The 15,248-nt window shown below is 40.5% G+C and overlaps 1 protein-coding gene across 1 annotated transcript; it reads right to left on the reverse strand.

Annotated features, from left to right (window-relative positions):
• Positions 1–10,762: 10,762 nt before the first annotated feature.
• Positions 10,763–13,844, reverse strand: LOC131293472 (EGFR adapter protein-like). Its single transcript, XM_058321550.1, has 3 exons — positions 13,578–13,844; positions 12,462–13,064; positions 10,763–10,960 (listed from the first exon to the last, which is right to left on the reverse strand). The coding sequence occupies exons 1-3, from the start codon at positions 13,842–13,844 to the stop codon at positions 10,763–10,765; spliced, it is 1,068 nt and encodes a 355-aa protein (XP_058177533.1).
• Positions 13,845–15,248: the final 1,404 nt, after the last annotated feature.

The raw sequence follows: 15,248 nt of genomic DNA on the forward strand, positions 1-15,248 counted from the left end.
TTTCAAATCTATTCTCTGCACATGCAAACAAGCCAAGCCCAACTCCTTCAAACGATTGTTCCGACGGAAAAACTGTATCGGCTTTGTTACTTTGAGCGACTTTAGCAAGCATTCAAAGTCCCTTTCGACTCGAAAACCCTCTTGCGGTTGATGTACTTCAGTTTATCGTTAGTTATCAAAAACATGTTAGAAGATGTAATCCGGTGGACACAAGTCGGACACCAGACCGGGTATCATTCTGTTCTGTTCATATCTGTTCTGTGGTCCACTTGAAGGCGTTCCCACAATGTGGCATCTGAGATTATTTATAGCTTGGAGGGATTAAACTGAGCACCGTATCGTTGGTAATGTTAGAACCAGCCATCCATGCTTACGCCAGCTACAATAATAGCCTTTGTTGCCTGGAGAGGTTTATCCCAATAGTACAATCGTGTACTGTTACATTTAAAATCCGGGTAGTTATGAAATTATTCCTAGATTAGAGTGCCTCGGAAAGACAAGCTTCAAAGGAGAATGTCATAGCTCTTGGGGAAGGAACACTAAGGATAGTCCTAACAAAACCGAACACGCTCTACATATCAATTTCCGTATGTACACCATGGAAAAGTTCGCAGTCTTGCCGTTCACCAGAATTTTAACACTGATAAATTTTTGTATCCCCATCTTCATAAACCAACTGTTAACTTTGTTCCGGTCCAAAAAGTGCATCAACTCGCTCTATTGTACTTCTTCTCATACCCAGTATTGTTAAACAATAATCGTATCCATGGGCATTCACTCTTGGTCGTTTTTAGTTGTTTGGTCATCGGCATACAACCAATATTTGCTGGAAAATATTGACGGTTCGATGCCACACTGGGAGCAATACAATATTGCTTCCGGTTGGTTGTCCCACATTCGCTGCATCCTCGACCAATCGAAACGCTGCGTTTCCCTTTCGAGCTTCGATTACACAAGACTGGACATTTCCCAATATAACCAAATGCAATGACGGTGTCGGGCGCGGCTTCTTCTACCATCGTTCCGGCATCAACGAGGTCCAATAATCGCCCCAATTTCGAACATCGTGTGGAATCGAAATGTATGGATTAACCGCGTCAGGGGCCCACACAACTGTACATTCTCTGGATGGAGAAACCCTCACACGTTTTCGCCAAAATCGATCCGCAGCGGCATTTACAACATGATTTGCTACCAACAACTCGATGCGCTAGGAATGAAAAGAAGCAAAACAACAAAAATCGTTGGTTATGGTGTGTCAACACACTCAATTCTGACGACTCTAATCCTTCTCAAGAAGACAGCCGATAGCACGCTCCGCCAACAATGTCATCCTGTACGTTTGCCTAACCATCGATGTTCACCTTCCATAAAGTGCATTAGGAAGAACAAAAAATTCCTGAACTCGAAAACCTGTATGAGGATTTTGGAAGCTCACACGAAACTCTTGCGCCGAGAGTTACCAATTGATTTTGATTTATATCCATCATTCGCTCGATGGTCTATCTCTTTTCTGGGCCAATGTTTGGCGAAGAAAATTAAATTGAACAGCATGTGTGCATTTTACCGGTTTTGGCAAACTTGAACCCACACAACAGTTCTCTGGTACACTTTGTACGCACGGGGAATCGAGTCTTTCGACGGTCCTCGGTGCTGCTCGACAATGTACATTCCGGTTCCCATAATTTAACTCGCAAACAGTCAACCCAGAACAATCATCAGAGTCTTCTTTGTGGGGACGTCATATTAGATGCTGCCGGATGTTGCCTAAAAACTCTATATTGAACCTGATGTTAACAAAATTTGATTCCTACAATTGGTTCACTAATATGTTGACCTTGAGCATAAATATTGCGCCAACAAAATTATGATAGTTTATGCTTCATTCAAGATTTTATGGCAACGGTATTCAATTTGCTTTTTTCACCAGCGTGAAGTCAAAGGTGCCGATATCTACAAAATAGAAAGCCACCATCTTCTCGTCTTGCCAGAGGACCCTTCAAAACAATCCCGAATTCATCATCGATGTCCCTAATTTGTGTCGTTCCGTTTTGACGTTATATTCGCCGTTCCATCACCAAAGGTAATCCATCGAATTCAAGTCCTTCGTGTTTTGCTATCAAGTAATTGGACACACTCCACAGTTCACGACCAAGGGAACCGACAGTAAGAGTCATCCAATCAAAGGCAGTCACTTCACAGCAAACGAGGTGGGCGTTTTCCACCCAGTTTCGGAACGTGCACCGTAGTCCACTACCATGCAGGCCTGGAAACCTGCCAGCATCGCCATACATACACGACTGCTCAATGCGAACGCCAGGACGCTTGGGAATGTGAAATTGATTTCGCTCAAGGTAAACATTTTCCAGCTTATCCCATTTGACCCGAGCGCACGCCAACTCATGAGAGGCTGGTGTTGCACATTGTTTGAGTGCATTCTGGACTCTTCGGGGAAAATATTATCCTGTCAATTCACCCGCTGCTGCTTTCGCCTGCAGGGAATCCTTCCGGTCTGGCTGCAAGATGCAATTATCTGAAAATGCTTACCTTCTTATTCGTTACGTTAACCTCGGGATGTTTACTACTGGAGAAAATGCCGGTAGCCAGCTGTGTCTAAGCATTCCGGCTTCGTCTGATCAGTAGAAGATTGTTGTAATTTACAAATCACCGTTTTATCACGTAATGAACACGAATTCACTGGTTCTTTACGTTTGTATATATCTTGTTTTTTTTTCTTCCAAAAAGCCTTATAAATCGGAAAAAAATATCTCTTTCGCTGAGTTCTTTTATTGATTACGATCTACCAGAATAGAGAAACTCCTTGCAAATACTTTGCGGAAATTATTCGACGCAGAAAACACACGTCCGTCTGGTGTAGAAACATATAGAAATTGTCAATCCACTCACTACGGTTGCTACCGCACAACTACCACAACCAAATTCAAACAGCCATAACATTACCATCGTGGGTTTCTCCACCAACTTTGTGAGCATACGAAAGACCAACGAAGGCTTTCCCGACTCAGAGATGGCGTGTCTTGTCGGTCGGCGAATTTTCATTGTGCCACAGGATGAAAAGGGTAGGAAAATATGCTTTGACATATTTTAAAACGAAGAAAAAAGATAGCACGTCGAGTGAAACAGGTGGTGGTTAGGATTTGGAGACGTTTTTCTCTCCGAGGACGAATAATTTATTACCCGAAGGAGATTCTCCATATTCTTTGGTATTATGCACTTTATCTCTCATACTTCCCCTCTCGGTGTGTAACCTTTCATTCATTTTTTTTCTCTCTCAGCACGATTTTCCCGAAGACTAACCGAATCCTTTTCCAAACAACGTACGGAGTCAGTTGCGGGGCGGAAGACATTTTCAAAGGTGGAAAATCTTCTACCACGGTGTACGGGTACGGTGCGGGGCTTTGTTGTTGTAAAACCATATGTTCGTTCGGTCACCATGATGATGGAAATTTTGGGGTACACGGCGACGAAGAAAAGCGCAACGGGAAACCGGCGTCTGCGCAACGAGAGAGAAAACATTTCAGTAAACATGGAAACGGACCTCTGTGTTTCCCGTTTCCGAGGAAGGTATAAATTTTTCCATTATCTCGATGTTCCACACATACACCCTCGACATAGTGTGTGGAATTTTCATTCATAAGAAAATTGTACTCCAATTGTGAGAATGTGAACAACCTCACCTCGAGTTTTTGTAATGGTGATCTTGGTAGTGGATTTAGTATTTTTGAATGCAATTTTGTAATGCTCTAAATTCAATTATAAAATATCTTATCTTATGAGTTTAACGTATTTTCACAATTTAACAAAATATCGTCCACATGGAAGCAACATACAAATGTTGTCCACGACGAGCCATCGTAGTCTCCATTAATTTGCCCGCGCTAGAACGTGACGATCCCGGAAATGATGTACTCAAATTCAATTTCCTGGGTTTCATCCGGTACAAAAACATACTCAGAGACCGATGAACCAACACAGTCTTACCGATTTCCAGTTTGCAATTCGATTCCGACAGTTTCGCCGGAAACTGTCAACCGCGCGAATAGGAAGTCCTGTGTGCTTCTTCTGCCCCTACAACCACAAGTCCTTTAGGCCCCGGAAGCTCCTTTCTTCGTTGGTTCCCATTATGCTAATTGATATTGTGGCGTTGCTTTTCGCTGGACGGCAAGAGCTGTGACAGAGGCGCCTAATATTGGTATGGGGCTGCTAAGCTCAGTGGCAATTGCCTCATTAGGAGCAATCTCGCTCGTTCGATGGAATTACCACGACGCTTGCCAATGCCCGATTTAAGTGGGCTATTTCCGCTAAGCCGTGTTACCATGATGTTACCATTAAACGTAGAATATAACGATTTGGACTGAGTGACACATGCTTGACTTAAAAATATCTCTAAATAAATTCACCATAAATCCACAAGTCGGTTTTGCCTTATTTATCACAATCTCTTTCAGTTTGAAAATAGTGTGATGCATTGTATTCCATAGTTTTCCGTTGATTTTCAAATTCAATACGAGGCAAAAATGATAAATAAATAAAATCAGTAATGAATAATTATTAAAAAATATCGTTTTCAGCTGGATTAATTTAAAGGAAAACTCTTATCAATGATGCACAACTAAAACAATCTTTCGTTATGAATAAATAAAAACACAAATAATGGATGCCTGTTGAAATGGTTCGTTTTCAGGGGGACTGTCCTTTGTTTGTTTTCTATAGACCGACTCTTGATGATTTTCTGACAGACGAACGGATCACTTTTGCATGAAAACACTTTACACAAATTTACATTAACTTCATCCGTTAGTCAGATTGCCTAACCAAACGCAAAGTGCAAAACAATTCAAATTAACCATGAGGCAGGGCTCAAACTACTGATTGTATAATATTAGCTAACGAATTTCAATAAAAGCTCCCGGATATTGGTAAAGTACCTCTTATACATATAGCACCATTCCTAGTTGTTTCATCCCTACGAGTGGCTTTCATCCATTTTACGACATATATTTTTCTTCTTTCCTTAAATTCTCTCTGAAGGTTTCTCCCGTTATCTCATATATCAAGGAAACGCAATCAAAGAAGAAAATCAGAATAATTAAAACCCAACGTGAATTAATTTCCCTTTTAAAACCGTGCCGGAAAGGTTCACAAAAAAGGAACACTACGACGTCGATAAGGATGGCATCTGAAGAGTGGCAACAGAAATATCCGCTGGGGACAAACCGGAAATGTTTTGGTGGAGGAGAAAGATATGAAGCGGCAGATGCACAGGAAGTACTCAGAAGAAGAAAAAACATCCCTCTCCCAGAAAATATGTCAATCAACAGAAGAAATATTAATGGCATCCTCAATTCGACAAAATTCTATTTTAGCCCTTTCACCTACTCAAAATTCTATTTTAGCCCCCGCTTAGCGACGTGAGCTACAGCCAGGTCCAGCCCCTTTTCGAAATGTAGGTAAATAGCTGCTTCTCACTTATTAGATAAAAGTTCTAATAGCATTCATTTTGATTTCAAATAAACTAATTGTAGTTGATTTTGATTTTATCAAACACTTGGTATATATTACAAAAACATTTTACTAGAATAGACTTTCTCCCTTGTTCGTACATACTTGAACTATCGCTGTTTTTGTGAAGTTGTCAGTTTTGTAAATAAAATTAAACTTAATTCGAGAAAATACGAAATGGAAACACTACAAAGCAAAACATATGTTTATAGAATCCCAACAAAAAAGCTAATTAATGTTAATAGTCATCTGCAACGGTTGTCCTACGAAAGAACAGGCCAAATGAAAGAATTGTACAAGCAAATTCTTCGAGCAAACAAATGAGGAAGTAAACCTTTCGCAGCCCCATTTAATTCAAATTCGTTTAACTCTCCGGAATGACTTTGTAATTTGAGCTTAGAGTTCGGCTAATCGCTAAGAAGCGAAGAATGTGCAGCATGAAACGAAGGAAAACTAGGGCTAGATCGACCCAATTCAATTAATCCAAAGGGTTTGTCAGATTTTCGTCTTTGATTTTCCGTCCTGCGAAATTGCAAGGACAAATAAGGAAAGGACTATGGAAAAAGGAAAACCTTCTCGAGCAAAACAGTAAGGTAAAGTGGAGCAGGACGCTCCCCTTAAGTGAAAAACATTATTTTCTTCTTTTCCTATCATTAAAAAGTCTCTGATTTTCATAGTTAGATAAATGAACATCTTGTTTATGTATGAAAAATATTAAACACTATATCAAACTAATCAATTTCATATTAAATAAGATTTTCGAAGGGCCTTTCAGTTTTTGCTCCGTTGACAACAGTGGGGCAAGATGGCCCAACCGGTGGGGCAAGACGCACCACTATTTAAACATCGGGCAAGACGATCCAAAACAAGCAGGAAATGGACCAAGGTTGCTTGTTGAAAGGTTAGTCTATGCAGAGGCACGAGTAAACAGTCCGATACTGAGCCCATGTGGATTGAGTTTTGTGGTGTAGCATTCAAATAACAGTTCGGGTATAAATTCGTTGCTGAATGCCGAAAAATTATTGAATATTTTCACGGATCTGTTTTTGGCCTTTTATACAAACCGCCTTAGTCCAACCTTTACAATTACATCAACCTTACAGGTAGCACTTCTGACAGAGTCAAAATTTATGATGTCTGTTGCATCAATTTTATCTAGAATTCCTGTTCGATATAAGGTATTCGTTTGATGATTTATATTAAATATCGCAAGATACTTTCGTCCCTCTGAAACCTATGTAAGGGTAAGCGGTGGGACTCATCATCATCATCATCTATTGCTAAACTATTCAAGTTTGTTTCACCCATCGAAGCACGCAAATAGTTTTTTTACATTTTTCAAAACAGAAAACGATCTTTCTCCTGAGGTTCAAATTCCTTGGTATGGTTAATAATTTTTTTAGAATTACCTCAATGTTTGTAAAAGTGCAGGACATTTCATTCACTCACACGGTATAAATTTGTTAAATTTATATTATTTTAAGAAGAAGCTCGTTAAATTTATCTTGTACATTTTGCAAATCAACTGCTACATTGTTTTCTTTTATATACAATACATTTTTTCGATTTTATCCTCCAAATAATTTACATCATTGTCATTTGCGTAAACTCATTTTAATATTTAGAAGCATCTAGTTTTTGTTCTATTGATAAATTCAAGTCAACAAATATTTTAAACGGTTCAACTGTATCTTCGTACTTGTCTGCCCTATTAGCTATTTGGGCAGTTATATTATCGCTGTAATGATGGTGCCGAAATGCAGGTGTTGTTCGGTGTCCGGTCGGAGAAAGAAGAGACCCGACGGAATTTATTCTACTCTTTTTATGACTTTCCTTAACACTTATACTTAAAAACTAACTTAACACTAACCTACTATAATATGCAACTTACTACAAACTAAATGCGTGTCCACACTACATCGCAAATGCCGTAGAAGCTATTGACTCTGAAATCATTCAAATTTTTGTTTGTTCCTTTCCAAATTCGCTTATTCGAATCAAACGATAAGGCAGTTAGTCTAGTAGCTTCATTTTCGATTTCATCAACATTATTTCTGAAATTATTAACAAAATGTGTGAAAGATCGAAATAAAATTGACCCTTTTATTATTTCGCATTCTACTGATTGTAGTGACTTATTGGTCCCATTCATTCTTTGCAAAATTCTATTCCAGATTATGGTCATTAAATAAATTTTAAATTTAGACATTTTTATTAACTATGATTTTGCTTCCAAAATTGTCCCCTGTTTTTCATTTTCAGCAGTAACTATTTTATTCAACGCTTCCTTGATTTGCTGAAATCCAGCATTGAATGCTGCTATTATTTTTGTGATCCACATTGCCCTCGGGGCAATGCTTACCGTTAGAGCCGCTGCTGGTTGTGTGTACGGTGGGTTTGTTCGTCATACGAAGGACATCAATGAAGGAGCACTAAACAGAAATGCGGGCTTTGCGTAGGTCGTCCGTTTAGTGAATGATCCTTCGGTAATTTCCGAGGAGCCCTGGTTTCAACGGCCACTCGTCTATAAATAATACTCGCCAGAATATCCCTCTTGAAATAATCCCCTTATAATCGAACCGTGCGGTGCCGCTTGCAGGATTTGCGAACTGATTGGGTCAAGAATTTTCAATCACGAGTGTTTCTTTGGTTCACTTCGTCCACTTCGGAAAGGTGAGATGGTATTTTCCAAAAACCATTCTTTCAGGCTGCAAAACACCGAATTCTTTCCTCCAAACTTTTCCCCCGGATTTTCTAAAGATGGTAGTTAGAGAAAAGGATAGAAAATAGCAAAAGAGCGATAAACTGACGCAGAAAACTAATAAACAAAAGGATTAATAAAGGTTTTGTTTGCCGGGAGTCAGAGGATTGTGGTTTGTTTGCACTCCTCAAGAGCACATTCTATATTAGGGAATGCTGCATCAGAAGGGAAGAAAATATGATAGAATGTAAGAAGAACAAAAGAAACTTTCAATCATTATCCATCTTTTTGGTAAACGCAAGGTGCATAGACAGATTTTTTTTGATTTTCTCTTCTCACTTCACAAAAAACAGAACTGAAGGGCGCTGTTCAGTTGCATTGGTAAAAAGCAGCTTTTGTGAATCATCGAAAAGTTTTCTTATTATTTTTCCAATCTGTAATTAGTCCTTTTTTATTTTCTCTTGACTATAATTGTGTGGTCATGGCGAGTTGGTTTGTTATTTGTTTATCCATCCGTAATGGGATTTGTTTCGTTTTGCATGCTTCATTTCACTCGCTCTCACTCCTTTTCACCAGTAAACCACGAACATTGTTAGTTTTTGTTTTCCAACGAAATGGGAGTTTCGCAAAACACAAACAACTGCTTATTCGCTAAAACGACTGTTTTCAAGTGGAAATCGTAAGCTAAGTTCGGGCGACGCTCGAGATGATTTTGCTCAGCACCAAGATGACGACCTAGTCGGCTACGGCGTTAGTTTGTTACTAAAAACAAAAGTTTTCCTTGGTACTTTATATGGGACCCTGAAGGAAGGTTCTTCTTTTTCGTTTTCCACCTTTTGACCCACGACTTCTGCATGAAGCTGGAAGTAACGTAGACCTAGCAGAAGCGATTAAATGCAATGTCGGGGAAAAGAATTGAGTTGCGTTTGGCTTTGGATTTCGTTCCAACTACACAAAAGCTGCGTTTCTGAAAGAATGAAGTTATGTTCGAATAATCGGTCTTAGGTTCGGATTTTACAGGTTCTTCTGATATGGATTGCGGCCGTAGTTTGCAAGTTGACGTCTGTAAATTTAAGGCTTATCCTTTGGTGTTCTTCTCTGATGACGAGTCAATTCAAAACGCACGTTAACTTCACGTAAATATCTAGTTGTACATAAATTCAAACAAAACTTCTGCTGAAAAGGACCGTCAGAAGTGGGAAGAGGTCATGCACATCCTTCGAACATCATGCTTGGTTGGTCGCTTTCCAATTTAGTTTGTGATGATTAGCCATTCAAGAGAAAATCTTTGCTAGTAGTTTTGTGCTTCAGGAAGTTAAAAAAATCGTAATCGATGAAATTTAATAATTATCATGAATCAGAGAAAAGACAATCAGGTACTTATTCATACTTTATTTTTATTTATTTCATATTTCTTGGATGAAAAAGAAGTTTGAACTACAAATGCTATGAATCAAAAAATAGTAACGTTTCAACAACTTTTATACGTATGATCCTTTGAATCCTTTGTCCAAGACTTTTGATCTGGACTTTTCTTGTACATTAATCGCTAACAAACTTAACGGTTTCGGATAAAGATGTTACTGTAAGTTGCAAATCAAAACATCAAATGCCACTTAACTTCACAAGTCATTTATTTCGGTTACACTTATTTTCGAACAAATGTATTTTTCCACTTACATTATATTTTCATGTGTCAATATTTTATAGTTGTTTGTTTGAGTGTATATACAATTTTCAAGGCACATATTACAGCGGTAGGCGACGTCCATCAGTGGCTACACCGGACCACGACACATCATTGTTTGCTTCAGCCAGGACGACAATCCACCGTTGATGCTCCCATTTTCAGATGTTGGTGAATTCCGCCGAGCCATCGTTTAATTCCAGTACCCGGGTTTAACAGTTACGATTGCGCTGTGCCAACGCGTTGCATCTCAGTCCACCATAAAAGCCACAAAAAGTTGTAAATCGTAAGCTACGCCAAGTCAACGCGTACATCCAAACGTTCCTGACGTTTTGGTACCTTTAGATTGTTACATTTCGGTTTCGCCTAAAAGAATAGGATGTAGTACCAGCTGGTAGTAGTACTAGCTGTCCTGTGATGTGTGTTACTAGTCTAAGACATCTCCAACTCCTCCCCGTGTTTCCTGGTGCCTTCTTTTCGACTTGCATTTCCATTTCCACGAACACTATTTACACGAGCTATTTGACAAGCTATTTACAAACTTATCAGGAAACTGTTCCACAACGGCCTGTCGTATGCAGATACCGGAGCACAGCGACGGCCTTGGCCTACCCATTGTATCATTTTTCGCCGACAGAGGTCTCCTCCCTCCCCCGAACGCTCATCAGCGCGAAACATCCTCGACATCGATTCACCATCCGGCGTATGCTTCCGGCTTCCGGCTGTCACTACCGTCGTACGTCCGTGTTTCGAGGAAATTTTATCAAAATATTCCAAACACCTACAAACCCTCCTCTCCTCCCGGAGAGCCCCACATTGGACCAGCTGTTCAAAACCTCTCAGCATTCTCGCTACGAACAGATGTCGAGATCGGAGAACAGCTTGGAAAACTCGTTCAACGCACTGTACGTATCGTAGTCGTCCGTACGCTTGCACTTCATCGGGATGTTCTGAGGCCGTGACAGTGAAAGTGGGACCGGAAGCATTTCGGGCATCACCGAGTGGTGTGTTATCAAGGCGCGCAGTGACGAGAATTCCTTTGTGAAGCCCTGGGAGGAAGGATGATAGACGGATTTTATTAGCCCAATTGAATTGTATCTTATATAGGTCTGGTTTCAAGTGGTTAATGGTGTTACAAGAAAGATATAAATATTCACAAAGAAGTAATAATTTTTCGAAACTGAAAGATATCTACTAAATATTTAGGTTAAATTAAAATATGAACTATGGGAAGGAGATTATCGCTAGGAAATGTTAATAAACTTGTAAATGCGATGAAGATATGTTTTACTGTAGCCGTAGTTTCACTGTATAGTCATAAATAAATTTTGTTCAGAAAAAAGCTGTCAACAAGATTCAAAGGTCTGTAATAACAATGCTTTTCAGACTCAACAAGAAGATTTTTATGAAAAGAATAGAAAAAGCTCAATTCAATGTCAACCAAATCATATTCGACAAAACAATTAATTGGTTAAGGAATCATTTAAATCCTCAACCATCTCGGATGATCCATTAAAGCCGGGTTGGCTGCACGATTAAGTGCGTTGGTGAACCATTTTGCACCAGGCTGAAATTATTTATGGAATGGGAGCGCATTTATTGGAAATTTATGACTGTTTATGCACAATCCCAACAGCACATGAACGATGCAACAATGCCAGCACAGCTATAGCCAATGGAAGTTTTTTAGAAAAATGATAACCATGGTGCGGTAAACACATTTTCCCACCATCATCCATAACATAAGCATAACACCCCTACACCATTGGAGGCCTCCTTTCATACAAAACCATCGCTTTTCGCTGTAGAACGATTTGAAGGGGTTGGAAAATTGGAGCTGCATGTAAATCAACCCGGACTTTTTTGTGATCCGACAACCGGAAGCTCGTCTAATACGACATTGGTCACAAATTGAATAAAATGTCCCAACCCATTACCTTGCCCAGGTGCAGAAGAGAATTTTCAATGAAGGATGCATTTAAGTACAAAGATACTACTCCCTATTTTTGCGTGCGAACATACTCTAATTTAGTAAGGGGTCTGCATAATCAGCTAATATTGGTGCTTCTGCTGCCGAGCGGCGTCAAGAATGTGTTTTTCCAGTTCGTTTAAGCTCATTTATTTCGAGTGTAAAAGCGAAGCATAGTGAGCAGGCAGTTACCGAAATTGAAGTGGCATGCATGATTGTCCTTAATTGCATTCCTACCTTCATTGGGATCCCATGCAATTACCCATGCTACCGTTACACATACGCACCCATTTGCTGCTGGGCGTTATTATCAAACACCTGGAACTTAAATCACGACCAGGGAATATTCACATCGGACCCGAGCATATTTGGAAATTTGTTGTAAAATTGGGATGCATCCTAACATGCAAGGTGGTGCAAGGTGCAAATTCCTCGCCGGCAGAATCCTACGGTTTACCCGTGAGAAGAGGTTTGTGTGTAGAATAAATTCCTCCCCGAAGCGAAAGGTTTACACATGATCTCCCAATATGGTCGAATGTGACCTTCTCGGTTGTTCTTTCCAAGCACATGTAATAAATTACCTTAATTTTATATCCACGCTCGGTTTTCATAATTAAATAGTGCACCACCTTCGGCCCCGATCCGGGCGGAACTCGGAGCGATAGCGCAAAGCAACCGTGCTTGGTGGCACTGCGGCGAACCAGGAACGCACCGGGGCTCTGCTGAGTGAGGACTTCCAGTGATAGTTCGCGAGGCAGCCCGGCCTGGAACCAGGACGCCCGGTCCAGTTCCTCGCTGTCCTCACCGAGGCTGACACTGTTCAGGCTGTCGGCGTGCTTCGGCGGGGTGACGGTCGGGAAGCGCTTCGGACTGGAGCTGGCACTGTTCGTCTGCCGGATCAGGTTGCGCTTGAACTCGTACTCCACACCGTCGGCCACGGCGGTCGTCGTGGGAGCCTCATTCGAGCAGCCATTGCACTTCGGATGGAGGCGCTGTGGTGACCCGACGAAAGATTGTTTGCACGAGTCGCCGAACTTACTCGACACGATCTGGTCCAGGGTGTAGATGTCCTCGGACAGGATGTCGTTGAACTTCCTTTGGGGCGAGGGGGGTGACGATTTATGGCACATCAGTGGCAAGCTTTCCTCCGTGCTACGCAGGAACCCGAGAGCGAAGCGTTTTATCTAGCGTGGAGGGAACGATACGGGAGAAGTAAGCAGGTTAGCATTTGTGATAATTTTATCGAATTAAATAAGTTTCAAAGCTAATTGCAATATTGCACACCATAGTTTTGATAGCAAACTCTCGATAGTTTAAAAAGAAGGTAGGGTAAACAAGAAATATGGAAGGGAAGAGCACCTCACTACGAATGGTAACGCGATACAAGAATTTAAAAATCAATCATGTCGCGTCAATTTGTTAGAAATGAATCATTGTACCTTCCTTTTAAAAGTGCGAAGTTGAACCCAAAAACACTTACTTTCATACTATGAAGATTTTTGTTCTGTTTAGTTACCAGACACATCTTTTAAAATTGTTTTAGATTGCCTGCATAGGGTTTGCAACTTTGATAAATATCCTTCACAGCAAAAATATCTTGTAAACATATAGAATTGCATTTCCTTGAAATGTTACTGCTGTTAAATGAATTTATCTTTTATCCTGTTCTACACGGAATCATGTTACGAACCACTTACCAGCGTCGGTTTCTCCATGAACTTGATGCAATTGTTCATCTCGCTCGTCGGCGATCCGCTGCTGTCCTCGTCGGACGAAGTGAGCAACAGTGGATCGACGGTGTAATTTACATTTTCATTCGATTTGTTATATCCTCGGCCCACCAGCTTTGGCTGCTCTTGTGTGATTCTAGGGGAATCTAGCACATCGTAGCAACACTTTGTTCGCGAAGGCTTTTGCTCCATGCCGGCCACCAGATTGTCGGTAAAATATTCCACTTCCTGCATGATATCTACCGACCGGTGAAGAAGAGGTGCGCACTTGACCAGTCAAACATGTGCAGGTCCTCTTCTCGGGTGTCCTTCTGCTGTACGATAGTTGTTGGTGCACGGGGAACTCCAAACCAATCCAACCGACAAACCTTAACCAACGATTGCGTACTTCCACCGCACGATTTAAAAACCAAACCCACCCTATTGACTGTTTTTCACCACATGTTCAGCCGTTGTTTTTCCATTGGCGGGTTTTTTTGATTTTTCTGCGTGATGAAAACCGTACACGTAGACACGAGGCACTGGTTGTTTTTTGCTAGGTTTATTTTATTGAAATACACTTTTTATTCAATCTTCGTTCAGCTTTTGTTTGCGAATTTTCCAACGGGCTGTTTGTGGCCGGTATGCGTTCTTGTTTAATTTTTTGTATCCTCAGAACGTACGTGAACTGTGAGGGAAAGTGGATCAGTGGTATTCTGTGATTATTTTTCTGGACCTGTTTTATAAACAAAAAATGAATACTTTTCGTTTTCACTGAACACACAAACACAAACAAACACATTGTCGTTGGGTGCATCGGTATGATCCTCGGGCATGCTTTATCCTCACTGAAGCACTGGAGTCACAGAATACAACATTCTCCTTTATCTTCTATTAATGTATTGCGCTCTATCATGTGAGTCGTTTGTGACGGTCGGGAACCGGAAACGGTGTTCTAAAACCGGAGTCAACCGCAACCCGCCCTCATCGCCCGAAATGGCACTTGCTAGCACTCGTAAATTATTCGTTCCCCTTGGTGGATCTCTTTTTCAAAAGATTGATTTGGTGCAACCCTTTCCACTCTCTATAACATTGCGACTACAACGACCGTCGTACGGGCGTTTTGCTTGTGATGCTGTGAACCATTATGCCAAAACGTGGTTTAGTCCGTTGCAGTGTTGGATCGATGTTTTAATCGGGATGGTTTTTGCGATGCACTTTTTTCCTGGAAATGGTAAGTGATTTTATCAGTTCGAAGTACAATTAATTCTCCATCACTCGCATGAACTGTGTTCACCTTGTTTTTCGATTTGAAATGGACACCATATGATATTCTGTGGAAAAAGTAAAAAAAACAACACATATCAGTGCGAGCATAACCTAGTTTTTCACAGAAAAAATCACAATCAAAAAGAAAAGTCATTTGTGTAACATGAAAATCAGAGCTAAACAGCAATCTATATTATCACAATAATTCTGCTGCCTTCTTTAGGTTTTGAAATAAAAATCCTCCATCGCTGTAACTAATGGTAACCACAAACCAAATGGTGTTCAGCTGTTTACATATGTAAAGGAACTGTTAAAAAAAACTGTGCTGTAATGCTTCATAACCAGAAAAATCTGCTCAGTCACCCAATAACGAGCGGAAAATTTTCTAGT

The sequence above is a fragment of the Anopheles ziemanni genome, chromosome 2 (genome assembly GCF_943734765.1).
Source record: "Anopheles ziemanni chromosome 2, idAnoZiCoDA_A2_x.2, whole genome shotgun sequence".
NCBI classification, from domain to species: Eukaryota; Metazoa; Arthropoda; class Insecta; order Diptera; family Culicidae; genus Anopheles; species Anopheles ziemanni.